This window comes from Zalophus californianus, chromosome X, assembly GCF_009762305.2.
Source record: "Zalophus californianus isolate mZalCal1 chromosome X, mZalCal1.pri.v2, whole genome shotgun sequence".
NCBI classification, from domain to species: domain Eukaryota; kingdom Metazoa; phylum Chordata; class Mammalia; order Carnivora; family Otariidae; genus Zalophus; species Zalophus californianus.
This window is the reverse complement of record NC_045612.1, coordinates 58036559-58064517: the sequence shown is the minus strand read 5'-3', so window position 1 is coordinate 58064517 and position 27959 is coordinate 58036559. Positions and strand designations below refer to the sequence as shown.

Here is a 27959-nt window from a genome sequence, read left to right as displayed (position 1 = left end):
AACATTTTTATATCTTAGTGGCCTGGAAATATACACCTGAAACTGGATTCAACTGAACATAATCAAAATTATAACGGTTAAATATATGGTATAGTATGTCAAATTGTGATCACACTATTATACATTTATGCAATATGATCCTTTATGCTTGTGGCATATCTACTTAAGTCTAATTTTAATTCACATTGCAGAAAAGTCAGCAAATCAAGATAAACAAACAGAAAAACGTGCCAGTTACCTGTATTCCCATCATTTAGGGATAACCATTGCTGCGACTATTCTGGCATATATTCTTCGGAATTTATTTGCATAATATGCTGATGTACTAATACATGCACAAATGTGTGTGTGTGTATAAACATGAATATATTCATCCTTCGCAATAAAAATTAGCTCAAAAATTTACTCATAACAGAAAACTTATATAAGCAAACCTTACATTATCATTATAATATGAAACAGCAAAGAACCTTATATACCATTATTTTGCCATAAATGGAGTTTAATTAGATTACCTAAAATCACATATTTCAGTAAGTGGCAGAGCAGGGATTCAGAAATAATTTTTTCTGATTCAGGACCCATAAAGCATATCACTGTGCTGATGCTGAAAATTAAAAAAAAAATGCTGCCCTCATATACTTTTCTTTCTCTAGTCATAAATCATCATCATATTGTGCCAGCCTTAAAACTAATGGCTTTTTCCTATCTTACAATAAAGAAAATACTGCTCTGACATTCAATGATGATAGAATAAAAAGACTGTTTTCACTGTTGAGGGTCTTCTAACATACAAATTTTAGGATTGTTTCTTGTAGATCTGTGAAAACACTGTTGGAATTTTGATGGGGATTGCATTAAATATGTATATTACTTTGCACAGTATAGACATTTTAACAATATTTGTTCTTCCAATCCATGAACATGGAATGTCTTTCCATTTCTTTACGCCATCTTGAATTCCTTTTATCATTGTTTCATAGTTTTCAGAGTATAAATCTCTCATATCTTTGGTTAAGTTTATTCTTAGATATTTCATTGTTTTTGGTGCAACTGTAAATGGGACTGTCTTCTTAATTGCTCTTTTGGCTGCTTCATTATTGGTGTATAGAAATGCAGATTTCTGTACACTGATTTTGTATCCTGCAACTTTCTTGAATTCATTTATCAGTTCTAGTAGTTTTGGGTACAGTTTTTTGGGTTTTCCATATATAGTATCATGTCATCTGCAAATAGTGAAAGTTTTACTTCTTCCTTACTGATCTGGATGCCCTTTTTCTTTTTGTTGTCTGATTTCTGTGGCTAGGACTTCTAGTACTATGTTTAATGTAGTGGTAAGAGTGGACATCCTTGTGTTATTCCTGATCTTTGGGGAAAAACTCTCAGTTTTTCACCATCGAGTATGATGTTTGTTGTGGGTTTATCATATAAGGCCTTTATTATGTTGAGGTATGTCTCCTCTGGACCTACTTTATTGAGGGTTTTATCATGAATAGATGTTTTACTTCATCAAATGATTTTTCTGTGTCTATTGAAATGATCATATGGTATGTATCCTTTCTTTCACTGATGTGATGTATCACATTGATTGATTTGCATATAGTGAACCACACTTGGATCCAGAAATTCCATTTGATCGTGATGAATGATTTTTTTTAAGGTATTGTAGGAGTTGGTTTGCTAGTATTTTGTTGGGGATTTTTGCATCTATGTTCATCAGAGATACTGGCCTCTGGTTTTGTTTTATTGTGGTGACTTTATCTAGTTTTGTTATCTGGGTGATGAAGCCCTCATAGAATGAATTTGGAAGTTTTGCTTCCTGTTCTATTTTTATAATATTTTCAGAAGAAAAGGAATAAACTTTTTTTTAAATGTTTCTTAGAAATCACCTGTGAAGCCCTCTGTTCCTGGAGTCTTATGATTATTGATTCAATTTCATTGCTGGTAATCAGTCTGTTCAAATTTTCAATTTCTTCCTGCTTCAGTTTTGGTAGGTTATATGTTTCTAGGAATTTATCCATTTTTGCTAGGTTGTCCAATTTGTTGGCATATAATTTTTTGGGACTATCCTCTTACAATTGTAATTCTGTGGTATTTTAGTTGTGATTTTGTTTATTTGAGTCCTGTTTTTTTGATAAGTCTGGCTAGAGATTTATCAATTTTATTTAGTTTTTCAAAGAACCAGGTTCTGGTTTCATTGATCTGTTCATGTTTCTGTATCATATATTTCTGCTTTAATCTTTATTTCCTTCCTTTTGCCAGTTTTGGGTTTTGTTTGTTCTTTTGGAGGCTCCTTTAGGTGTAGGTTAGGTTCTTTATATGAGATTTTATTTTGCTGCTTGAGGTAGCATGTATTGCAATAAAGTTTCTTCTTACAACCACTTTTGCTTCATCCTACATGTTTTGAACCATTGTGTGTTCATTTTCATTTGTTACCATGTATTCTTTTATTTCTTCCTTGAATTCTTCATTAACCCATTTATTGTTTAGCAGCACATTATTTAACCTCCATGTATTTGTGCTCTTTCCAGATTTCTTCTTATGGTTGATTTTCAGTTTCACAAAATTGTGGTCAGAAAAGATGCATGGTGTGGGACAATGGCAGTGGAGTATAAGGACCCTAGGATCACTTTGTCCCACAAATACAAGTAGCTAACTACCAAATCACCCTAAGTACTCCAGAAATCACCCTGCAGACTTACAGAACAAACTCCACAACTAAAGGCAGAAAAAAGGCCACACAAAAGAAGGTTGGAAGTGCAGAGACATATTTTGAGAGAGAAAAGGATTTTGGATGCTATGGTGGGTAGGGAGTAACAGGTGCAGAAGGTTGAGAGATGGACTAACACACAGGGGAGCCCATGGGGAAAACAAATCCCCATAGCAATTGGCTTAGAGTGAGAAGAGTTGAATTTCGTCAGTCCTTGCAACCAGCAGGGCATAATTCTATAGTTTTAAAGGTAAGCGGGCTTGGCTGGGGGAGAACTGGAGGGCATTGCGCTGCTGTTGGAGAAGGCAGTACAAACAGTCCACGGACATACAGCATGGAAAAAGTGATCTGAAGAGCCCCTGAGCAACAGAATGGGCAGGTTATCTGCTCATCTTGGAGCATATCCTAGAGAGGCAGTGTTCATAGACTCCCCTCTGGGAACAAAGAACTAGCAGGTGCCATTTCCCTCCCCAACCCCTCAGCAGAAGAACAGAGCCACCTGCTGGAAGTGGCACAGTACTGACACTGGAGACCTAACTTGCTTGCATCAAGCCCTGCCCCCGAACGTCCAGTGCTCCAGTGGAACCAACCTTCCAAGTCACTAGCATCAGTCCCAGAGAGGGATGGTCCCTACCCCAGAAGACCAGCCCAAATCCCTGCCCACACCACAACTCCACACCCAGGAGTTCTGAAGGGGCTTGGTTGCAGCAGCACTGCTGAAAGGTCTCATTTCACAAGCAGACCAGAGCACATCTAACTGAAACTCGCCATATTCAGAACAAGGACCAAACATTATCCACAACAGGCAAAGCAAGCCTCCACTGGCGAAGGCATGAAGGATAAAGCAAACACAAGAGCAGAGCACACAAAGCAGACAATGGAGACATTCCCTGAAGCACCAGGCCCTGGGTAACAGCAGAAACTGCACTATGGGCACCACAGGACTTCCTCAAAAGGACATTACCCTGAAGAACAGGAGACACAGTTGACTATCCTAACACATACAAGAAGGCACAGACACTTACACAAAATGAGAAAACAGAGGAATTTGTGACAAATGAAAGAAAAGGACAAGACTACAGCCAGAGAGCACTGCAAAGCACTCCAGGACCTCTTCCTCATAAAGCCACTATTTTCAAAAGCAGAAAATATACCTCACTTTCTTAACACAAAGAAACAGATACAGAGAGGTAGACAAAATGAAGAAACAAAGAAACTCATCCCAAATGAAAGAACAGGACAAGGCCACAGGCCAAGATATAAGCAAAACAGATATAAGTAACATGCCTGATAAGGAATTGAAAGTAATGATCGTAAAGATACTGGACTTGAGAAAAGATTAGAAGACATGAGTGAGACTGGTAAAACAGATAAGAAATAACATAGTGGAGATGAAGAACTCAATAAACAAAATGATAACAGGCTTGATGGAATGAACAGCAGGCTGGAAGAAGCAGAGCAACAAATTAATGAACTAGAAAACAGAGTAATGGAAAGTAATCAAGATGAAAAAGAGACAGAAAAAAATTATGTAAAACGAGACTAGACTTAAGGAACTCTGGGACTCCATCAAACATAATAACATTCACTTTACAAGAGTCACAGAAGAGAGAAAAAAGGGGGCAGAAAATTTATTTGAAAAATAATAGCTAAAAAAAATAATTAATAGCTACTTTTCTAATATGGGGTAGGAAACAAATATCCAGATCAAGGAGGTATAGATACCCCCAACAAAATCAACAAAAGCAGATCTATACCAGACATAATGTAATTAAATTGGCAAAATACAGATATTAAAAAAAGTATTTAAAGCATCAAGAAAAAGAAAACGGTTAAATACAAGGGAAAACCCATAAAGCTATCTGGGGATTGTTCAGCAGAAACTTTGCAGGCCATTAGAAAGTTGCATGATATATTCGAGGTGCTAAATGGGAAAAATTTGGAGCCAAGAATACTCTATCCAGGAAGGTTATCATTCAGAATAGGAGAGACAGTTTCCAAGACAAACAAAAAACTAAAGGAGTTCATGACCACTAAACCAGCCCTACGAGAAATTTTAAAGGGGACTCTTTGAGTGGAAAGGAAAGACCGATATTGACAGTATGAAGGTAGAAAACACAAAAGTAGTAAAAATGACCATTTCTGTAAAAAGTCAGTCAAGGATGTAAAAAATGACACCACATACCTAAAACGTAGGGAGGAGAGGAGTAAAGAATGGGTTCAAACTAAAATGACCCTCAGCTTAATATAGACTGCTACATGGAGAAGATGTTATATACAAAGCTAATGGTAACTACCCATCAAAAACAAGTGCAAAAAATAAGGAGAAAGAAATCCAAATATATCACTAAAGAAAACCATCAAATCATGAAGGAGAGAAAGACAAGAAAGGACCAGAGAAAATATCCAGAAACAACCACAAAAGCAGTCATAAAATGGTAATAAATAGATCTATCAATAATTACCTTGAATGCAAAGGGACTAAACACTCCAGTTAAAGGACATAGGGTGACAGATGGATAAAAAGACAAGACCCATCTATATGCTGCCTACGACAGACCTATTTTACACCTAAAGACACCTTCAGATCGAAAGTAAGGGGATGGAGAAAAAGTCATCATGCAAATGGCTGTCAAAAGAAAGCCAGATTAGTAATACTTGTAAGAGACACACTAGGCTGTAATACAAAGACTGTAATAAGAGACAAAGAAGGACACTATATAATAATAAAGGGTGCAATCCAACAAGATGATAAAACAATTGTAAATATTCATGCACCCAAATACATAAAACAGTTAATAACAGACAAAATAATCAATAATAATACAATAATAGCAGAGGAATTTAAGCCCCCACTTACATCATTGGGCAGATCATCTAAACAGAAAATCAACAAGGAAACAATGGCTTTGAATGACACACTGGAGCAGATGGACTTAATATATATGAACATATATGATATATTCAGAACATTCCATCCTAAAGCAGACTATACATTCTTTTCAAGTACACACAGAACATTCTCCAGAATAGATCACATATCAGACCACAAAACAAGCCTCAACAAATTTGAAAAGATGAAGTTATACCAAGCATCTCTTCTAAACACAACATCATAAAACTCTAAGTCAACCACAGGGGAAAAAAATCTTGAAAGATCACAACTACAGGGAGGTTAAATAACATGCTACTAAACAATGAATGGATCAACCAGGAAATAAAAGAAAAAATAGAAAAGTACATGGAAACAAATGTAAATGAAAAGACAGCAGTTCAAAACCTTTGGGATGCAGCAAAAGCTATTCTTAGAGGGCAGTTTAAAGCAATGCAGGCCTACTTCAAGAATCAAAAATATCAAAGGAACAATTTAACCTTATAACTAAACAAGCTAGGAAAAGAACAAACAAAATATAAAACCAGCAGATGGAAAGAAATAATAAAGATCAGAGCAGAAATAAATGAAGAACAAAAACAATAGAACAGATTAACAAAATGAGCTGTTTCTTCGAAAAATTAATAAAATTATTAGCCACTAGCCAGACATATCAAGAAAAAAAGAGAAAGGACTGGAATAAATAAAATCACAAATGAGAGAAGAGAAATACCAATACCACAGAAACACAATTACAACAGAATATTATGAAAAACTATATGCCAACAAATTACATAACCTAAAAGAAATGGATAAATTCTTGGAAACATATAACCTGCCAAAACTGAAACAGGAATAAATAGAAAATTGGAACAGAGTGATTACCAGCAACTAAAATTTATTCAGTAATCAAAAAAATCCCGACAAACAAAAGTGTGGGAACAGATGGCTTCACAGGTGATTTCTACCAAACATTTAATGAAGAGTTAATGCCTATTCTTCTCACACTATTTCAAAAAATAGAAAAGGAAAACTTCCAGTTCATGCTATGAGGCCAGTATCACCCTGAGACTAAAATCAGATAAAGATAACACACGCAAAAAAAACTACAGGCCAATTATCTCTGATGAACACAGATGCAAAAATCCCCACAAAATACTAGCAAACCGAACCTAATAACACATTTAAAAAAATCATTCACCATGATCAGATGGGATTTATTTGTGGGATGCAAGGGTGGTCAATATCTGCAAATCAATCAAACTGATAAAATCACACCAATAAAAGAGAGAATACAAACCATATAATTATTTCAATATACACAGAAAAACCATTTGATGAAGTACAACATCCATTCATGATAAAAAAAAACCTCAACAAAGTAGGTCTAAAGGAGACATACCTCAACTTAATAAAAGCCTTATATGAAAAACCCACAGGAAACATCATACTCAATGGTGAAAAACTGAGAGTTTTTCCCCAAAGACCAGGAATAACACAAGGATGTCCACTCTCACCACTTACATTCAACATTGTACTAGAAGTCCTAGCCACAGAAATCAGACAACGAAAAGAAATAAAGAGCATCCAAATCAGTAAGAAGTAAAACTTTCACTATTTGCAGATGACATGATACTATACATGGAAAACCCAAAAGACTGTACCCAAAATTACTAGAACTGATAAATGAATTCAAGAAAGTTGCAGGATACAAAATCAATGTACAGAAATCTGCTGCATTTCTATATACCAATAATGAAGCAGCCAAAAGAAAAATAAGAAAATAGTCCCATTTACAGTTGCACCAAAAACAAAAAAATATCTAGGAATAAACTTAACCAAAGGTGTGAAAGATTTATACTCTGAAAACTATAAAACATTGATGAAAGAAAATGAAGACAACACAAACAAATGGAAAGACATTCCATGTTCATGGGTTGGAAGAACAAATATTGTTAAAATGTCTATACTATCCAAAGCATTCTACAGATACAATGTAATCCCAATCAAAATGTCAATAATATTTTTCACAGAAATAAGAATAATCCTAAAATTTGCACAGAACCGCAAAAGATCCCAAATAGCCAAAGAAATCCTGAAAAAGAGAAATAAAACTGGAGGTATCACAATTCCAGTTTTTTAAAATTTTTATTGTTATGTTAATCACCATATATTATAACATTTGTTTTTGATGGAGTGTTCCATGATTCATTGTTTGTTCATAACAACCAATGCTCCATGCAGAATGTGCCCTCTTTAATACCCATCACCAGGCTAACCCATCCCCCAACCCTCCTCCCCTCTAGAACCCTCAGTTTGTTTTTCAGAGTCCATCATCTCTCATGGTTCGTCTCCCCCTCTGACTTACTCCCCTTCATTCTTCATCTCCTGCTATCCTCTTCTTTTTCTTTTTTCTTAAAATATGTTGCGTTGTTTCAGAAGTACAGATCTGTGATTCAACACTCTTGCACAATTCACAGCGCTCACCATAGCACATACCCTCCCCAATGTCTATCCCCCAGCCACCCCATCCCTCCCACCCCCAACCACTCCAGTAACACTCAGTTTGTTCCTGAGATTAAGAATTCCTCATATCAGTGAGGTCATATGATACATGCCTTTCTCTGATTGACTTATGTCACTAAGCATAACACCCTCCAGTTCCATCCATGTCGTTGCAAATGGCAAGATCTCATTCCTTTTGATGGCTGCATAATATTCCATTGTGTATATATACCACTTCTTCTTTATCCATTCATCTGTCAATGGACATCTTGGCTCTTTCCACAGTTTGGCTATTGTGGACATTGCTGGTATAAACATTGGGGTGCACGTACCCCTTCGGGTCCCTACATTTGTATCTTTGGGGTAAATACCCAGTAGTGCAATTGCTGGATCGAATGGTAGCTCTAATTTCAACTTTTTGAGGAACCTCCATACTGTTTTCCAGAGGGGTTGCACCAGCTTGCATTCCCACCAACAGTGTAGGAGGGTTCCCCTTTCTCCACATCCCCGCCAACATCTGTCGTTCCCTGACTTGTTAATTTTAGCCATTCTGACGGGGGTGAGGTGGTATCTCATTGAGGTTTTGATTTGGATTTCCCCGATGCCGAGCGATGTTGAGCACTTTTTCATGTGCCTGTTGGCCATTTGGATGTCTTCTTTGGAAAAATGTCTGTTCATGTCTTCTGCCCATTTCTTGATTGGATCATTTGTTCTTTGGGTGTTGAGTTTGATAAGTTCTTTATAGATTTTGGATACTAGCCCTTTATCTGATATGTCATTTGCAAATATTTTCTCCCATTCTGTCGGTTGTCTTTTGGTTTTGTGGACTGTTTCTTTTGCTGTGCAAAAGCTTTTTATCTTGATGAAATCCCAATAGTTCATTTTTGCCCTTGCTTCCCTTGCCTTTGGCGATGTTTCTAGGAAGAAGGTGCTGCGGCTGAGGTCGAAGAGGTTGCTACCTGTGTTCTCCTTTAGGATTTTGATGGACTCCTGTCTCACGCTTAGGTCTTTCAACCATTTGGAGTCTATTTTTGTGTGTGGTGTAAGGAAATGGTCCAGTTTCATTCTTCTGCATGTGGCTGTCCAATTTTCCCAACACCATTTGTTGAAGAGACTGTCTCTTTTCCATTGGACATTCTTTCCTGCTTTGTCGAAGATAAGTTGACCATAGAGTTGAGGGTCCATTTCTGGGCTCTCAATTCTGTTCCATTGATCGATGTGTCTGTTTTTGTGCCAGTACCATACTGTCTTGATGATGACAGCTTTGTAATAGAGCTGGAAGTCCGGAATTGGGATGCCGCCAGCTTTGCTTTTCTTTTTCAATATTCCTCTGGCTATTCGGGGTCTCTTCTGGTTCCATACAAATTTTAGGATTATTTGTTCCATTTCTTGGAAAAAAGTGGACGGTATTTTGATGGGGATTGCATTGAATGTGTAGATTGCTCTAGGTAGCATTGACATGTTCACAATGTTGGTTCTCCCAATCCATGAGCATGGAACGTTTTTCCATTTCTTTGTGTCTTCTTCAATTTCTTTCCTGAGTATTTTATAGTTTTCTGAGTACAGATCCTTTGCCTCTTTGGTTAAATTTATTCCTAGGTATCTTATGGTTTTGGGTGCAATTGTGAATGGGATCGACTCCTTGATTTGTCTCTCTTCTGTCTTGTTGTTGGTGTATAGGAATGCCACTGATTTCTGTGCATTGATTTTATAGCCTGCTACTTGACTGAATTCCTGTATGAGTTCTAGCAGTTTTGGGGTGGAGTCTTTTGGGTTTTCCACATAATGTATCATATCATCTGCAAAGAGTGAGAGTTTGACTTCCTCTTTGCCGATTTGGATGCCTTTGATTTCTTTTTGTTGTCTGATTGCCGTGGCTAGGACTTCTAATACGATGTTGAATAGCAGTGGTGAGAGTGGACATCCCTGCTGCGTTCCTGACCTTAGGGGAAAGCTCTCAGCTTTTCCCCATTGAGAATGATATTCGCTGTAGGTTTTTCGTAGATGGCTTTTATGATATTGAGGTATGTACCCTCTATCCCTATACTCTGAAGAGTTTTGATCAAGAAAGGATGCTGTACTTTGTCAAATGCTTTTTCTGCATCTATTGAGAGGATCATATGATTCTTGTTCTTTCTTTTGTTAATGTATTGTATCACGTTGATTGATTTGAGGATGTTGAACCAGCCTTGCAGCCCAGGGATAAATCCCACTTGGTCGTGGTGAATAATCCTTTTAATGTACTGTTGGATCCTATTGGCTAGTATTTTGGTGAGAATTTTTGCATCCATGTTCATCAAGGATATTGGTCTGTAATTCCTCTTTTTGATGGGGTCTTTGTCTGGTTTTGGGATCAAAGTAATGCTGGCCTCATAAAATGAATTTGAAAGTTTTCCTTCCATTTCTATTTTTTGGAACAGTTTCAGGAGAATAGGTATTAATTCTTCTTTAAATGTCTGATAGAATTCCCCTGGGAAGCCATCTGGCCCTGGGCTTTTGTTTCTTGGGAGATTTTTGATGACTGCTTCAATTTCCTTAGTGGCTATAGGTCTGTTCAGGTTTTCTATTTCTTCCTCGTTCAATTTTGGTAGTTGATACATCTCTAGGAATGCACCCATTTCTTCCAGGTTATCTAATTTGCTGGCATAGAGTTGCTCATAATATGTTCTTATAATTGTTTGTATTTCTTTGGTGTTGGTTGTGATCTCTCCTCTTTCATTCACGATTTTGTTGATTTGGATCATTTCTCTTTTCTTTTTGATCAGTCTGGCTAGGGGTTTATCAGTCTTGTTAATTCTTTCAAAGAACCAGCTCCTAGTTTCGTTGATCTGTTCTACTGTTCTTTTGGTTTCTAGTTCATTGATTTCTGCTCTGATCTTTATTATTTCTCTTCTCCTGCTGGGTTTAGGCTTTATTTGCTGTTCTTTCTGCAGCTCCTTTAGGTGTAGGGTTAGGTTGTGTATTTGAGACCTTTCTTGTTTCTTGAGAAAGGCTTGTACTGCTATATACTTTCCTCTCAGGACTGCCTTTGCTGTATCCCAAAGATTTTGGACAGTTGTGTTTTCATTTTCATTGAGGTCCATGATTTTTTTAAATTATTCTTTAATTTCCTGGTTGATCCATTCATTCTTTAGTAGGATGCTCTTTAGCCTCCATGTATTTGAGTTCTTTCCGATTTTCCTCTTGTGATTGAGTTCTAGTTTCAAAGCATTGTGGTCTGAAAATATGCAGGGAATGATCCCAATCTTTTGGTACCGTTTGAGACCTGATTTGTGACCTAGGATGTGATCAATTTTGGAGAATGTTCCATGGGCACTAGAGAAGAATGTGTATTCCGTTGCTTTGGGATGGAATGTTCTGAATATGTCTGTGAAGTCCATTTGGTCCAGTGTGTCATTTAAAGTCTTTATTTCCTTGTTGATCTTTTGCTTAGATGATCTGTCCATTTCAGTCAGGGGGGTGTTAAAGTCTCCCACTATTATTGTATTGTTGTCAATGTGTTTCGTCGCTTTTGTTATTAATTGCCTTATATAATTGGCTGCTCCCATGTTCGGGGCATAGATATTTACAATTGTTAGATCTTCTTGTTGGATAGACCCTTTAAGTAGGATATAGTGTCCTTCTTCATCTCTTATTACAGTCTTTGTTTTAAAATCTAGTTTGTCTGATATAAGGATTGGCACCCCAGCTTTCTTTTGGTGTCCATTACCATGGTAAATGGTTTTCCACCCCTTCACTTTCAATCTGGGGGTGTCTTTGGGTCTAAAATGAGTCTCTTGCAGGCAGCATATCGATGGGTCTTGTTTTTTAATCCAATCTGATAGCCTGTGTCTTTTGATTGGGGCATTGAGCCCATTTACATTCAGGGTAACTATTGAAAGGTATGAATTTAGTGCCATTGTATTGCCTGTAAGGTGACTGTTACTGTATTTTGTCTGTGTTCCTTTCTGATCTTTGCTGCCTTTAGGCTCTCTCTTTGCTTAGAGGACCCCTTTCAATATTTCTTGGAGGGCTGGTTTCGTGTTTGCAAATTCCTTTAGTTTTTGTTTGTCCTGGAAGCTTTTTATCTCTCCTTCTATTTTCAATGACAGCTTAGCTGGATATAGTATTCTTGGCTGCATATTTTTCTCGTTTAGTGCTCTGAAGATATCTTGCCAGTCCTTTCTGGCCTGCCAGATCTCTGTGGATAGGTCTGTTGCCAATCTAATATTTTTACCATTGTAGGTTACATATCTCTTCTCCCGAGCTGCTTTCAGGATTTTCTCTTTGTCTCTGAGACTCGTAAGTTTTACTATTAGATGTCGGGGTGTTGACCTATTATTATTGATTTTGAGAGGGGTTCTCTGTGCCTCCTGGATTTTGATGCCTGTTTCCTTCCTCACATTAGGGAAGTTCTCTGCTATTATTTGTTCCAATATACCTTCTGCCCCTCTCTCTCTTTTTTCTTCTTCTGGGATCCCAATTATTCTAATGTTGTTTCGTCTTATAGTATTGCTTATCTCTCGAATTCTGCCCTCGTGATTCTGTAGTTGTTTCTTTTTCTCAGCCTCTTTATTTTCCATCATTTGGTCTTCTATATCGCTGATTCTCTCTTCTGCCTCATTTATCCTAGCGGTTAGTGCCCCCATTTTTGATTGCACCTCATTAATAGCCTTTTTGATTTCGACTTGGTTAGATTTTAGTTCTTTTATTTCTCCAGAAAGGGTTTCTCTAATAACTTCCACGCTTTTTTCAATTCCAGCTAGTATCTTTAAAGTCATGATTCTGAACTCTAGGTCCGACATCGTACTAATGTCCGTATTGAGTAGGTCCCTGGCTGACGGTACTACCTCTTGTTCTTTTTGCTGAGGTGATTTTTTTCATCTTGTCATTTTGTCCAGAGGAGAATAGATGAATGAGAGAACAAAATGCTAACAGGTTTACAACGTCCCCAGCAAATATACTGTATACAAGTCAGAAAAGACCTGAAACCAGGGGAAAAGAAAGGGAAAGAAAGAAAAAAGAAAGGAAAAAAAAGAAAAAAAAGATAAAAACAAGAACAGAACAATACAAAAAAAGCAGAATATGATCAAATATGATCAGGCTAGTGCATAGATCAGTGCCACACACTAGACTTTGGGCGTATTTTGGTCTGTTAGAAAAAAGTGCCTCCTAAAATTTTAAAGGAAGAAAGACATATATGTACAAAATCAGGGTTGATACAATGAAGGGACAGAAGATGACTGTAAAGATGAAAATTATAAAAGATTTTATAAACGGACTTGATAAGATAAGAAGTTGTTTGAAAAAAGAAAGAAGATTTAAGAAAAAAAAAGAAAAAAGGGAGAGAATGTGATCAGGCAGGATACTAGAACAGAGCCATACACTAGTGATTTCGGGTATATTTTGATCTGCTAGAGGAAACTGTATCTCAAAATTTTAAAGAGAGAACAACTTATATATATATATGCCAAAAATAAGGGTAACTACTATGAAGGGATAAAATATGACTCTAAAAATGAAAAATAAAAAAAAGTTTTTTTAAAAAAAGAGATTGATAAGATGTTGGTTGAAAAAGAGAAAAAAGAAAAATAAAAATGTTAACAAAAATTAACTCTGATGAACTAATGAATCATGGTAAAAAAAAAAGCCATGAATTCTATGTGCAGTATTCCCCTAGCACTGGAGTTCTCCCGTTCTCCTTGATCGGTAAACTTGGTCTCAGCTTGCTGGCTGTTCGTGCTGATCTTCTGGGGGAGGGGCCTGTTGCTGTGGTTTCCATATGTCTTTGCCGGAGGCTGAATTGCCCCGCCCTTGTCCGTTAGGGCTGAGCAGGCTGCTTGGGTTTGATCTCAGGAGCTTTTGTTCCCTGCAAGCTCTTGGTACAGCCTTGGAGGACCAGGGCAAAAATGGTGGCCTCCCAATCTCCACCCGGAGGAGCTGAGAACTCGGGGCCCCGCTCCTCAGTGTGCCCACAGAGAAAAGCAGTCACTCCCCTGTCCCCGGTCTCCGGCCGCTCTCCGCGCTCACCCGGCCTGTGACCAAGTGTTGCTATCTCTGGCACCCGACCCCGTGTGGAGTCTCCAAACCCAGTAGATCCCTGCGGTGCGTTCCCACGCCGCTCCTCCCCGGGAAGGAAGGGGAGTCTCCCCGGCTCTGCCGCTTGTTGGGTCCCTGCTGGAGGAGCAGTGGCCCGACTGGGCGGCGGATCATAGTTTATGGCAACCCCGAGGTGAGATCCTGCGCCTCGGCTCTGTCTCTGCAGCCGGCTTCCCCGCTCTGATACCTGGGAGCTCTGGCGCACTCAGGCACCCCCGGTCTTTCTGTGACCCCAAGGGTCCTGAGACCACACTGTCCCGGGAGGATTCCACCCCCTGCTTAGCCACTGCAGCGACGTCCCTCAGCGGAGCCGACTTCTAACAGTTCCAATTTTGTGCTCCGCAGCTCTAGCACTTGCCAGAAGCGGCCGGCGGAGGCCCCTCCCCCGCTGTCTATCCTCCCGAATATCACCTCGGATTCACTTCTCCGCACGTCCTACCTTCCAGTAAGTGGTCGCTTCTCTGTTCAGAGAGTTGTTGCTACTCTCCTCTTCGATCTCCTGTTGAGTTCATAGGTGTTCAGAATGGTTTGATCCCTATTCAGCTGAATTCCTGAGACCAGACGAAATCTAGGTCTCCTACTCCTCCGCCATCTTGCTTGGATCTCCACAATTCCAGTTTTTAAGTTATACTACAACGCTGTAGTAATCAAAACAGTATGGTATTGGCACAAAAATACACGCATAGATCAATGGAACAGAACAGCAAACCCAGAAATAAACCTACAATTATATGGTGAATTAATCAAAAAAGCAGAGGAATATCCAATGGGAAAAAGAGAGTCTTCAATAAATGGGGTTGGGAGAAGTGCATGGTAACATGCAAAATAATGAAACTGGACCACTTTCTTACACCATACACAAAATAAATGCAAAATGGATTAAAGACCTAAATTTGAGACCTGAAACCACAAACATTCTAGACAAGAACACAGGCAGTGACTTCTCTGACATTTGTGGTAACATTTTCCTAGATATGTCTCCTGAGGCAAGGGAAACAAAAACAAAAATGAACTCAAAATAAAAAGCTACTGCACAGTGAAGGGAACAATCAACAAAACTCAAAGGCAGCCTATGGATTGGGAGAAGATATTTGCAAATGACATATCCGATCCAGGGTTAGTATCCAAAATATGTAAAGAATTTATCAAACTCAAGACCCTAAAAACAAATAATCCAGTTAAGAAACAGGCAGAAGTCATGAATATACTTTTCCAAAGAAGACAGAGATGGCCAACAGGCACATGAAAAGATGCTCAACATCATTCACCATCAGGGAAATGCAAATCAAAACCACAATGAGATACCACCTCACGCCTGTCAGAATGGCTAAAATCAACAACACAAGAAACAACAAGTGTTGGCAAGAATGTGGAGAAAAAGGAACCCTCTTGAACTGTTGGTGGTAATGCCTATTGGTGCAGCCACTGTAGAAAACAGTATGGTAGGTTCCTCAAAAAGTTAAAATTAGAACTTCCATAGGACCCAGCAATTGCACTACTGGGTATTTACCCAAAGAATACAAAAACACTAATTCAAAGGAATACATGCACCACAATGTTTATAGCATCATTATTTTCAATAGCTAAGATATGGAAGCAGCACAAGTGTACATCAATTGTAAATAGATAAAGAAGAAGTGGTATGTATGTATACACACAATGAAATATTATTCAGCCAGTAAAAGAAACGAAATAATGACAATTGCATGACAACTGCAACGACATGGATGGAATTAGAGACTATAATGCTAAGTGAAATAAGTCAGAGAAAGACAAATACCGTATGATTTCACGCATATATGGAATTTATGAAACAGAAGAGACAAGCAAAGGGAAAGAGAGACAAGGTAAGAAATAGACTGTTAACTAAAGAGAACAAACTGATGGTTACCAGAAGGGAGGTGGGGGGGGATGGGTGAAATATGTGATGGGGATTAAGGAGTGCAATTGTTGTGATGAGCACTAGATGATGTATGGAATTGACAAATCATAATACTGTACACCGGAAACAAATAGAACACTGTATGTTAACTATCAGGAATTAAAATAAAAAATAAGAAAAGATGAATGGTGTGACTTAGATCTTGTTTAATTTGTTGAGACTTCTTTTGTGACCTGATATTTGATCTGTAGTGGAGAGTATTCCATGTACACTTGAATATATATTCTGCTGTTTTAGGATGGGATGTTCTGAATATACCTGTTAAATTCACCTGGTCCAGTGTGTCATTGTTTCCATGCTGATTTTCTGTTTGGATGATCTGTCCATTGATGTTAAGTAGGGTGTTTAAGTTCTCTACTATTATCGTATTACTACCGATTAATTCCTTTATGTTTGTTATTAACTGTTTAATGTATTTGGGTGCTACCATGTTGGGTGCATGAATACTTATAACTGTTATATCTTCTTGTTGGATTGTCCCCTTTATTATTATATAATGTCCTCGTCTCTTGTTACAGTCTAGTTTGTCTAAGTACTGCTAGTCTGGCTTCCTTTTGACATCCCTTTGCTGGGTGTTTCTCTATCCCCTCACTTTTAACTGCAGTTTCAGTAAAGACCATGACAGCATCCTGGATTTTGACCTCTCCCCAACAGTAATGAGACACTGGGGTGGTGTCAGGGGAGGCCTAATGGAGAGTCAGGACTCCCACCACTGCCTGAGTAATGAAACCATACCCCTCTCCCATCCTGTCAATGAAGACCATGTGAGGAGCAGTAACAAGGCACTCCTATGCTCTTCCTAGCCAGGGTGGAAATCAGTGGAGGCCTACTAGACAGCCTACACTATAATCACTCTGCAGTAATGAGGAAGTTCTCCAACCTCTAGGTGCCGGCAGAGGGCAAGTGGGGAACTGCTACCTCCCTGGCTAACAAGATGGCACCTCCTTTCCCCACCAGAGCAGTATCAGAGGAGGTCTGCTAAAACAGAATAAGATCCAAGTCCCACTATATAATAATAAAAATGCCCAGGTATCAATCCAAAACTATTCATTATGTCAAGAAATAGGAAAACCTCACCTTGACTGAAAAAAGATAATCAACATATGCCAACATGACACAGCTGTTGGAGTTAAGATTTAATGGAGCCATCATAAAAATGCATTAGTGAGCAATTATAAACCCGCTGGAAACAAATGAAATGACAATCTCCAGAAAGAAAGAGAAAGCCTCAGCACATAGGAGATTTAAAGGGCAACCAAATGGAAATTTTTAAACTGGAAAATACAATAATTAAATTTTAAAAAACCCTCAGTAGATGGGTTCAACAGAATGGAATGGAGAAAGGGAAGAATCAGTAACCCTGAAAGTAGAACCATGGAAATGATACAATACGAAATGAAAGAAAATAGCCTATATAAAAATGAACTGAAACACATGTAGTTTGGGCTCTTCATAAAAATGAGCAGAAACACACATAGTTTGGGCTCTTCTTGCTCTCTGTACTAGCTTATTATTGTTACTCCTTTGGTTATATTCCTTTGCCTAATCCATTGTCCCCAGCATGATGTATTCCTCTTAATAGGTATAATAAATATTTTTTTCATTATGTTATGTAAGTCACCATTAGTTTTTTTTAATTCTTTTATTCTTATGTTAATCACCATATATTACATCATTAGTTTTTGATGTAGTGTTCCATGATTCATTGTTTGCATATAATAAATACTTTTGAATTAAAAAAAGGAACAGAGCTTCAGAGACATGTGGAACCATAATGAAAGTTCTAATATTCATGTCACATGAGTCCCAGAAGAGGAGAAAGAGGATAAGGCTGAAAAGTATTCAGAGAAAAAAAGGATGAACATTTCCTGAATTTGGCAAAAGATATAAACCTGCAAATTCAAGAGGCTACATAAATGTCAAATAGAATAATTCCAAAGAAATCTATGTCAAGACACATCATATTAAAACTTCAAAATTAAAGACTAAGAAAAATCTTGAAAGCAACCTGGGCGGAAGGGAGCACATTACCTACAGGGGAAAAACAAATCAAACAGAAGACTTCTCATTAGAAACCATGGAGGCCAGAAAGAAGTACAGCTTATCATGGACTACTACTCAGCAATAAACAGGAATGTACAATTGATACATGCAACAAGTTGGGTGAACCTTAATTATACTGAGAAAAAAACAACAAAAACTCAAAAGATTACCTACTGTTTTAAATAAAAAAAAGAAAAAAATTAAAAAAGAAAAAAGATTACCTATTATAAGATTCATTCTATATGACATTGTCAAAATGACAAAATTACTGAGATAGAAAACAGATTAGTGGCTGCCAGGGATTAGGTAGCTAGTGTGGGGAGGGAGGGATACAGCTATGGCTATAAATGGGCAATACAAGGGATCCTTGTGGTGATGGTCGTAAGAATCTATACATGTGATAAAATCACATATGCACATTAGAACAATGTCAAACTCCTGGTTTTGACATTGTACTATAATTTGGTAAAATATAACTACTGGAAGAAACTGGGTGAAGGGTACATGGGACTTCTCTGTACTATCTCTGCAAATATCTATGAATCTATAACTGCAAAATAAAAAAAAAAAACTATACACGTTGACCCAATAATTCCAAAGAAGTTTTTAAAAAATAATGGAATTTCACAAATATTTATTAAGCTTTTTTTTTATAGGACTGTGTAGTAAAAATTTTCAAAACTCTTTATCTCAACAGCATGGGATTAAATAAAAATGGTATACCCAAAATCACTGAAAATATCGACATGCAGAAAGATTTTTGTTGTATTAAGTCTTTAAAAAGCAGATTATAAAACAATATATAAAATAGTATTGCGTATTTATGGAAATATATATGTATACACATATAAAAAGCAAGATAAAGAAACACACACCAAGTGTTTATCATCTATGGGTAGAAGGATTATAGTAATTTTACTTTTTCTATATCTTTCAAACTGTCAATAGTGAGTACGTATTATTAGACTGGGCATACAAAAATATTTCACACAGAAAAATAAAATAAAATAAATTTATAAAAAAAGTTTACAAAAATATTCACTAACATAAAATAAATGTAATTTAGAAAACCAAAGATGAGTGTAGTTTTATTTTATATCTAAGATATTAACACAGATAAAAAAACATGAAAAAAAACCAGTTAAGGTAATAGGGAAAAATAATGGTAACTGTCATGGTAAAAATTTACTTAATTCACAAATCACTATATAAGGTAGAAAACCATCAGTGAGCTACTTTTCAAACTGAAATTTAGGATTACAGCAATAAGGGACAAGTTTTCTTCACTCTTCCTGCTGGCAACAAGCTCCCAATTCTCTGTTTAACTACATTTCTGACATCTTTTAGTAAGCAGAAGTTCTACACTTGAAGACATAGTCATGTTTTCATTGACTATGCCAAACCAGATTAGTCTTCTGCTTCTCATAATTCATGTAACAGTTTGAATAAAACAATATAAATTTACAGAATTTTAAAAAATCTAGCTAATGACATTGTTGCTGCCCTCCTATGAATCTACAGTCCACTGTTTTTTGGTACTGATCTTGTGGTACTTTCATATTCTGGCTCTTACAGCTACTTTTGTGTTTGTCTTATCTGTCCCAGTAGATTGAGTCCCCTAAGGTCAGGCCTATGTCATACTGATCTTTACCTATCCTGAAATGTCTAGCAGAATACACTGCACACAGTTAATACTGTCTTGTTCTATTAGATGTGCAATAAGATTATGAACATTTCAAATCAGGCATGCCACCCTCTGCTTTTTGTAATCACTACAGTACACAGTTTAGGTCTAGGCATAATGATACCCAATGTATCCTTGCTGATTTCTACTCAGTGAAACACCTTTAAGAAATATATTCTACAAGCATGGTATCTGACAGTGTTAGAGACAGAAATTTTGATACATATTGGTAAAAGAACATAAAGTAGTACCTAACTTTAGACTCATAAAAAAACAGAGGATTTACATATGGTAGAAGTTCATAAACTGGATTAAGAATTCTAAGGAAAAGCAAAGAAGAAAACTAGCAGTAGAGAAAATAAATTTTATGAAAGTATATTCCTAATAAGCTTAAGTAAAATTACAGAAAGAACTGGAAAGTCACAGAAATTCTTTCACTGGAGGGTTTATAAATTGTGCCTATGAAGATTTAGCCACAAACATGATTAGAAGCAAGGGGAAGGTATAAAATGACTTACTGTATGAACATAAAGCGTGTGAACAAATAGTGTGAATAAAAAAATATATGGCAAAATTATAAACAGAGCCCAGGCAACTTTATCAATGGCTGCCCCCCTTTACTTCCTCAACAAGTACACAAGATGACTAGATTCTACTGTGCTTACATGTGCCTTTCATGCATGTCATTGTTGAAGGACACAACTCAATGACTCGAACAGCAAAAGTTCCTGGTTCCTCTCCTGGCACTGTCAAAATGGAAATCTAAAAAGTGGAAACAAAATATTAGACATAGCTGGTAGAACTTATTTTCATTCTTCTATCATTAGAGTGCAGTTTACCTTCAAACTGAGTGTCTTTTCTCAAACTCCACTGATGTTTGAAAAAATTTAACTTGTAAGGGTTTAATTTAGAACAGAATTTGAAACATGTAACATGAACATGTGTCCGAACATCAAATTTCTGCTTTATATACTTATATATCATATACATTGCATTCATATAATTCATAGACAATGAATATTTCAAATATCTTTAATATTTAATTCTTCACTTATTTTCAAAGGATTCAATTATGACTTATTATTTCTGAATTATATACACTTCACTATTTGAAAACAGATCATATTAAATCAAGTTTGATTATTCATAATGGCTGAAAGCAGATATAGAGTACTAAAATTTAAAAATGTTACAAATCCCAAAGATATTGAAATAAGCAAAGTAATTGGTCAACATATACCAAAGTACAGCTGAACATATACCAAAATGTTTCAAAATAAAGGTCTTCAAATTAATTTAAGGACTCCATTAATAAAATTAGAAACCCAGAATTTAGAGTAAAGTGGAAAATTATTTTTAAGTAACGTTTATTGATATGCAGTATGCTGATATGCTATAGGCACTACTAATATATTACATGGCTTTATACTTACAACTTTAAATGACCATCAGGTCAATGTTTCTCTATAAAACCAAAAGTTTCAATATGAATTCTCAATAATCTTCAATCTGAGGAAACTATACCCTCTCATATATAAAATACTTGCCAAAAGGTAAAGCCCTATTTATACTTTTATCTGTAGGCACTAAATGCCTAGATTTTGACTGGTGATGTCATATTGATAGTCCACATAGGAAATGCCTACAAGTTTTCAAAACAGAAATTCTTTTAATAACCCTGACTATTCTACTATCATATTCCTCATAAGTCCATTTTGGGGTTTAATATGTCTCAAAAACTGTGTTCTCCATATTCCTCTTAACTCCCTTTTGCTACTGGCTATCCATGATACAAAATGTTGTACCTTAAAGAGAGAGGAACCACTAAAACATGTATCTAATGTTGTACAATAATTATCAAATGATTATAAAAACATGTGCATAACCAGAAAGGTATCTTAGGGACTGCACCAACATGGAAGTGCAGGCATACCACATTTTATTGCACTTCACTCTACTGCACTTTGCAAATACTACTTTTTTTTTTTTTTTTTAACAAATGAAGGTTTGTGGCAACCTTGCATTGAGCAAGTCTATTGTTTTTTTCCAACAGGATTTTGCTTACTTCATGTCTCTATGTCACATTTCGGTAATTCTCACAATATTTCAAATTTTTTCATTATTATATTTGTTATGGTGATCTGGGATCAGTGATCTTTGATGTTACTATTGTAATTGTTTAGGGGCTCCATGAACTGTGCCCATATAGAATAGCAAATTTAATTGATAAATGTTTTGTGTGCTCTGACTGTTCCACCAACCAACCATTCCCCAGTCTCTACCCTCTCCTTGGGCCTCACTATTCCCTGAGACACAATGATATTGAAATTAGGCAAATTAATAACACTATAATGGCCTCTAACTGCTCAAATGAAAGGAAGAGTCACACCTCTCTCATTCTAAATCAAAAGCTAGAAATAATTAAGCTTAGTGAGAAAGGCGCATTGAAAGCTGAGACAGGCCAAAAGCCAGGCATCTTGTGCCAGTTAGCCAAGTTGTAAATGCAGAGGAAAATTTCTTGAAGGAAATTAAAAGTGCTACTCCAGTGAACATGAGAATGATAAGAAAGGGAAACAGCCATATTGCTGACATGGAGAAAGTTTCAGTGGTCTGATCAAACAGATCTGGATCAAAACAGATAAAGCTAAAACATTCCCTAAGCCAAAACCTAATCCAGAGCAAGGCCCTAACTCTTTTTAATTCTATGAAGGCTGAGAGAGGTGAGAAAGTTACAGAAAAGTTTGAAGCCTAGCCAGGGTTGGTTCACAAGGTTTAAGGAAAGAAGCCATCTCCATAAAGAAGTGCAAGGTGAAATAGCAAATACTGATATAGAAGCTGCAACAAGTCATCCAGAAAATGTAGCTAAGATAATTCATGAAGGAGGCTACAGTAAAGTACAAATTTTCCAGGTAGATTAAACAGTCTTCTATTGGAAGATGTCATCTAGGGCTTTCATAGCAAGAGAGAAGTCAAGACCTGGCTTCAAAGTTTCAAAGGACAGGCTGACTTTAAAGGCTAATGTAGCTGTTGACTTTAAGTTGAAGCCAATGCTCATTTACCATTACAATAATCCTAGGGCCTTTAAGAATTATGTTAAATCTACTCTCCCTGTGCTCTGTAAAAGGAATAAAGCCTGGATGACACAACATGGTTTACTGAGTATTTTAAGCCCACTGTTGAGACCTACTGCTCAGAAAAGATTGCTTTTAAAATATGAATGCTCATTGACAGTGAACCTGGTCACCCAAGAGTTCTGATGAAGATGTACAAGATTAATGTTGTTCTCATGCCTGATAACACAACATACTTTCTGCAGTTTATGGATCTAGGAGTAATTTTGACTTTGCCATAGACTGTGATTCCTCTGATGGATCTGGGCAAAGTAATTGGAAAACCCTCTGCAAAGAATGCACCATTCTAGATGCCATTGAGAACACTCATGATTAATGGGAAGAGGTAATATCAAAATTAATAGTTTGGAGGAAGTTGGTTCCAACCCTCAGGAATGACCTTGACGGGTTCAAGACTTAAGTGGAGGAAATAACTGCAGATGTGGTGGAAATAGCAAGACAACTAGAATTAGAAGTGAAGCTTGAAGAAAGGACTACATGGCTGCAATCTCATGATAAAACTTTAATAAATGAGGAGTTGCTTCTCATGGATGAGCAAAGAAAAGTGTTTCTTGAGATGGAATCTACTTCTGACAATGATGCTGTGAAGATTGTTGAAATGACAACCAAGAATTTAGATATGACATAAACTTAGTTGATAAAACAAAACAGATTTTGATGGGACTGACTCCCAATTTTCAAAGAATTTCTCCTGTGGGTAAAATGCCATCCAAAAGCATTGTATGCCAGAGAAACCACTCATGAAAGAAGAGTTAAATGATGCAGAAAAGATTATTGTCTTATTTTAAGAAATTGTCATAGTCACCCAAATCTTTAATAACCACCACCCTGATCAGTCAGCAGCCATCAACATCAAGGCAAGACCCTCCACGAGCAGAAAAGATTAGAATTCATTGAAAGCTCAGAAGATGGTTAGCAGTGTTTAGAAATAAAGCATTTAATTAAGGTAAGTACATTTTTTTAGACATAATGCTATACTGCACACTTAATAAACTACAGTGTAGTGTAAACATAACTTTTATATGCACTGGGAAACCAAAAAAATCTTTTGACTTGCTTTACTGTGACATTCGTTTTACTGCGGTGGTCTGGAACTACTCACAATATCTCTGAGGTATGCCTGTATTTCTTTTGTTTCCTACAACCATCATGTCTAATTTTTAAAAATTTAAATATAGTCAGTAATCCCCTACCCCAGTACCTTCTGTGTCCTGAACTGAGAAGGTACTGTCTTAAATCTCATAGAGATTAATAAAAGCCATCAAAAGGGAATTTCCTCAATCCTCTAATACCACTTTCATAAAATTTATCTAAACTTACACCTATTCTTTCCTCTTTTTAAGTCTCATTATATATGCTTCAAAAATTTAAAAAGAGGAAAAACCCATGCAGGAAACAAAGAAAAGCATACCAAATGTATATTTTAGACTGATCACTCTGATAGCTCTGTGGAGGATGGATCTGAAGGAGACAAGATGAAAGGCAGAACAAGTTAGAAGGCAGAAATGAGGTCCAAAACCAGAGCAGTGAGAATAAGGACTAAAAGGAAAAGCAGATTGTAGCAACTTCTAGAAAGTACAATGAGAGGACCTGGAGGCTCAGGAGATACCAGAGATGGGAGGAAGTTGTTGTTAGTTGGAAGGATGTCAATGCTTTTCATCAAGGTAGGGAGCACTGGATGAGTAGTTTTGAGAAGGAAGATGGTGAGTTCAGCTCAGAGTATGTTCAGTTTGAGGGGCCTTTGAGATAGATGTCCCGCAGGAAGTTTGGCCAACATTCCTGAGAGATATAGAAATGGCTGTCACCAACATTTATGCAGAGTTAGAACCATGAGAGTATATGGAATCAAGCAGCAAGTGTGCACAGAACAAGAGATAATGTGGGCTGAAACAAGAACCCTGAGGAGCCCCAACATTTAAGAGAAGGACAGAGCCCACAAAAGAAGCAGAGAGGGAATATTCAGAGTTATGAGGAGAACCAGGAGAGCAGTGTCATGGAAGTCAAAAAAGAGAATAATCAACATTGCTAAATGTACCAAAAAAGACAAAAACCAAAAAAATGTTCTGTGGTCCTGACCATTATAAAGTTATTAATAAACTTAGCAAGAAAAATTGTGGTAGAAATGTGGAGATAGAAGCTGGGTCTAGAAATGAATGAGAGGTAAGGAGATGGAGGCAGCAAGTATAGATACTGTCTTAAAAATGCTGACAAGAACAGGTGAGAGATGGGATACATTTAGAGATGGGGGCAAAGTCAAGGGATAATTTTTTTTGTTTCTTGTTTTTGTCTTTTTAATTTTTAGTTTTGGAACAGAAAATGCTAGTACATGTGTATAGGTTTGAGGGGAAGGTGCCAATAGCAGGGAAAGCCTGAAGACAGAGGAGAGAGAGCAAGCATACAGGGTGGGTGGGTGGGTGGGGTGTGTGTGTGTGTGTGTGTACGTACGTACATACGTACGTGCACGAGAGCCAATAGCATTTGTGAAAAGGGCTGCTGGCCTTGGACAAGGAGGGGAGCCCCCTCATTAGTCTCTGTACTTGTGCATTAGTTGTGAGTGCTGGGGTAGGGGCTCCAGGGTCACTGTGCTTAGTAGGTGGCCTTGCTTTTCTTGGTGAAGCAGGGGGTGAGGTGAAAGAGCTAACAGAGAGAAGGGTGGGTAAAATAGTAAAGATTTGGATGAGGCAATGGGGGGAAAGGGAGAGGGAGCTATCTGAGGCCAGTGGAAAAACTAACTGGTAGTAGGCAGAGGGTCCAGATGAATGAGGTTGGCAACCCCAGCTCTGTGGCTGTGCCAATCTGTCTGGTTGTGTGGTTTTCTCAAGTATCCCTCTGTAATCCAGATGTAGATTATAGCCTCATCCAGGTACAGGATTTTCCTCTGTGGGTGCAGTAGAGCGTGGCTACATGGGAATTGAAGGTATTGGGGGAAGGGCAGTTCAGAAGATAAACCATGGGGTCTAGGACATGGAAAAGGAAGAGGGCAGAAGGAAGCTGGTAAACTGGGAGGAGAAAGAGGGGACAAGGAACTGTAGGTCTCTTAACAGGTCAATGAGCAGACTGGGTGAGGGTAAGAGAATGGAAGAGCTGAAAGGATAGGGGCAGATTAATGCTACTGTACACCCATAACCTCCAGACTCAACTGGGCCACTGATGCTGTGCAGCCATCTGACCATGAGATAGGTCATTCTCCAACTCCTCACAGTTATTACTGTATATCCTTCCTTGAGCTGTGACCTGTTAAGCACTCTTATACCCTCATTGTCAGGAGATGACCTCACTTTGTAATTTAAAGAGTAAATGGAGGGGCTCCAGGGTGGCTCAGTCGGTTAAGTATCTGCCTTTGGCTCGGGTCCTAATCCCAGCGTCTTGGGACGGAGCCCTGAGTCAGGCTCCCTGCTCAGCAGGTAGTCTGCTTCTCCCTCTCCCTCTGCCCCTCCCCTGCTCGTGCTCTCTCTCTCGCTCACTCTCAAATAAATAAATAAAATCTTAAAAAAAAAAAAGTGAATGGATCCTATCAGATGGGAACTCCCGAGACCTACAAACAGTCCTGCATTCACCCTCTTATTTCAAGATGCCTCACATCCCATCTAAGGGCAATGCTTTTTACCTGTTCTCTGAATCCCATCCTCCCCAGCCTTTACCTGGACCTCGCTGCATTGTCTTCCTTTTCTCCAGCATATCTTCAACCTTTCCTTCCCTCTCTACTAGCTCCAGCATCAGCTGAAATATACACAGTCTTTTAAAGAAAAGAAAAGCCCTCTTCACTTCCACATCTCTTCAGGAATCACTTCCTCTTTCCTACTCTTTGCAGCTCAGCTTCTACAGAATTGTCTCTATTTTCTCTCTTCACTTTAATGCCTCCCTGTCATTCTTCAACATACTCACAAAGCTTATAGTTTACTGGAAGATACAGACAAGTTAACTGGTAATTATAGGACAGTGTGATGAGCATTACAATAGCTGCTGTACCAATCCTTGCTCACACTTGCCATGCTTAACTTAAATAGCTACTATTTATCTGTCTATATCTGTATCTTCCAGACTGCAAGCTATAAGGGCAGAGATGCTATCATGGTTAGCACTGTCTTCAGATCTCAGCACACTGGATGGCATGTAAAAGACACTCATTGTTTACTGAATAATCATTCAGTATTTATTATATTTATGCTCATATGCATAGCAAACATTTGTTTATATATCAGAAAGCTTCACTTAAGGAATGTTTGGAACCTATTTTTAGCAGTAGCATATAGAAAAGGTCTGAGAGTCATACTAAGTAAACTGATTTTATCAGTCACTGTGTAATCAGAAGAAGGGGCATACTTCTTGGAATTTAAGAGTTCAGACTGAGGAAAAACCATAGGCATAAAGACATTCCTATAGAATTGGCAGTGAGGAGAAGGAAGAGAGTACTGAAAGGAACAATGGTGATGAGGAAACATTAGAACCAGAAATGTGTGCGGTACTCATTCACACCAGGCCTAATGGTAAGCTTACCACCACTGTTCTAGGGTTGGTTACCATAAAGCCTTTCCTTCAAGAGTTTTAAATGTATTCCCTGGGGTCTCTCTTTTTTTCCCCATAACAATATATTTTCAATTACATAGAATAACTCAAAAATTAGGATTTAGTCCAATTTCCATAGAATAAAAATATTACATAAGATGTAAATATTTGTCCTGCTGGAAGGAAATCTTTAAGAAACCAAGATTATTACAGAACTGACATTATGTATTTTTTAAAAAATGCATTAAATACATTAGCACATATGGCTTAATACATTTTATTTCACCAATATTAATTTATACATAATACCATGTAGATTAGGTTAGCAACATTTATTAAAAAGTACAGGACTAAAATTACCTGTTGATCTGAATCCATTTTTAGTACAGATCTATCTGTAATCAGGACTGACCTGGAGATCTGCCTGTAATGCACAGAACAGTTAATCAGTGATTCAGATTCCACAAATAAGTTTCATTTATAGTTAT

General features: G+C 37.4%; 1 protein-coding gene across 4 annotated transcripts in view; it reads right to left on the bottom strand.

The window, feature by feature from the left end:
* CHM (CHM Rab escort protein) overlaps positions 1–27959 on the bottom strand; it is a 211303-nt gene that overhangs the window by 43160 nt on the left and 140184 nt on the right. For 3 of the 4 annotated variants that reach the window (XM_027608506.2, XM_027608507.2, XM_027608508.2), the window contains exons 11-12: positions 27832–27895; positions 20500–20596 (exon numbers count right to left, since the gene is read on the bottom strand). In XM_027608506.2, coding sequence (XP_027464307.1) covers positions 20500–20596; positions 27832–27895 — 161 coding nt within the window. Of the gene's footprint in view, positions 1–14680; positions 14804–20499; positions 20597–27831; positions 27896–27959 lie in introns of those variants that run through there. The other variant, XM_027608510.1, reaches the window with a different exon arrangement.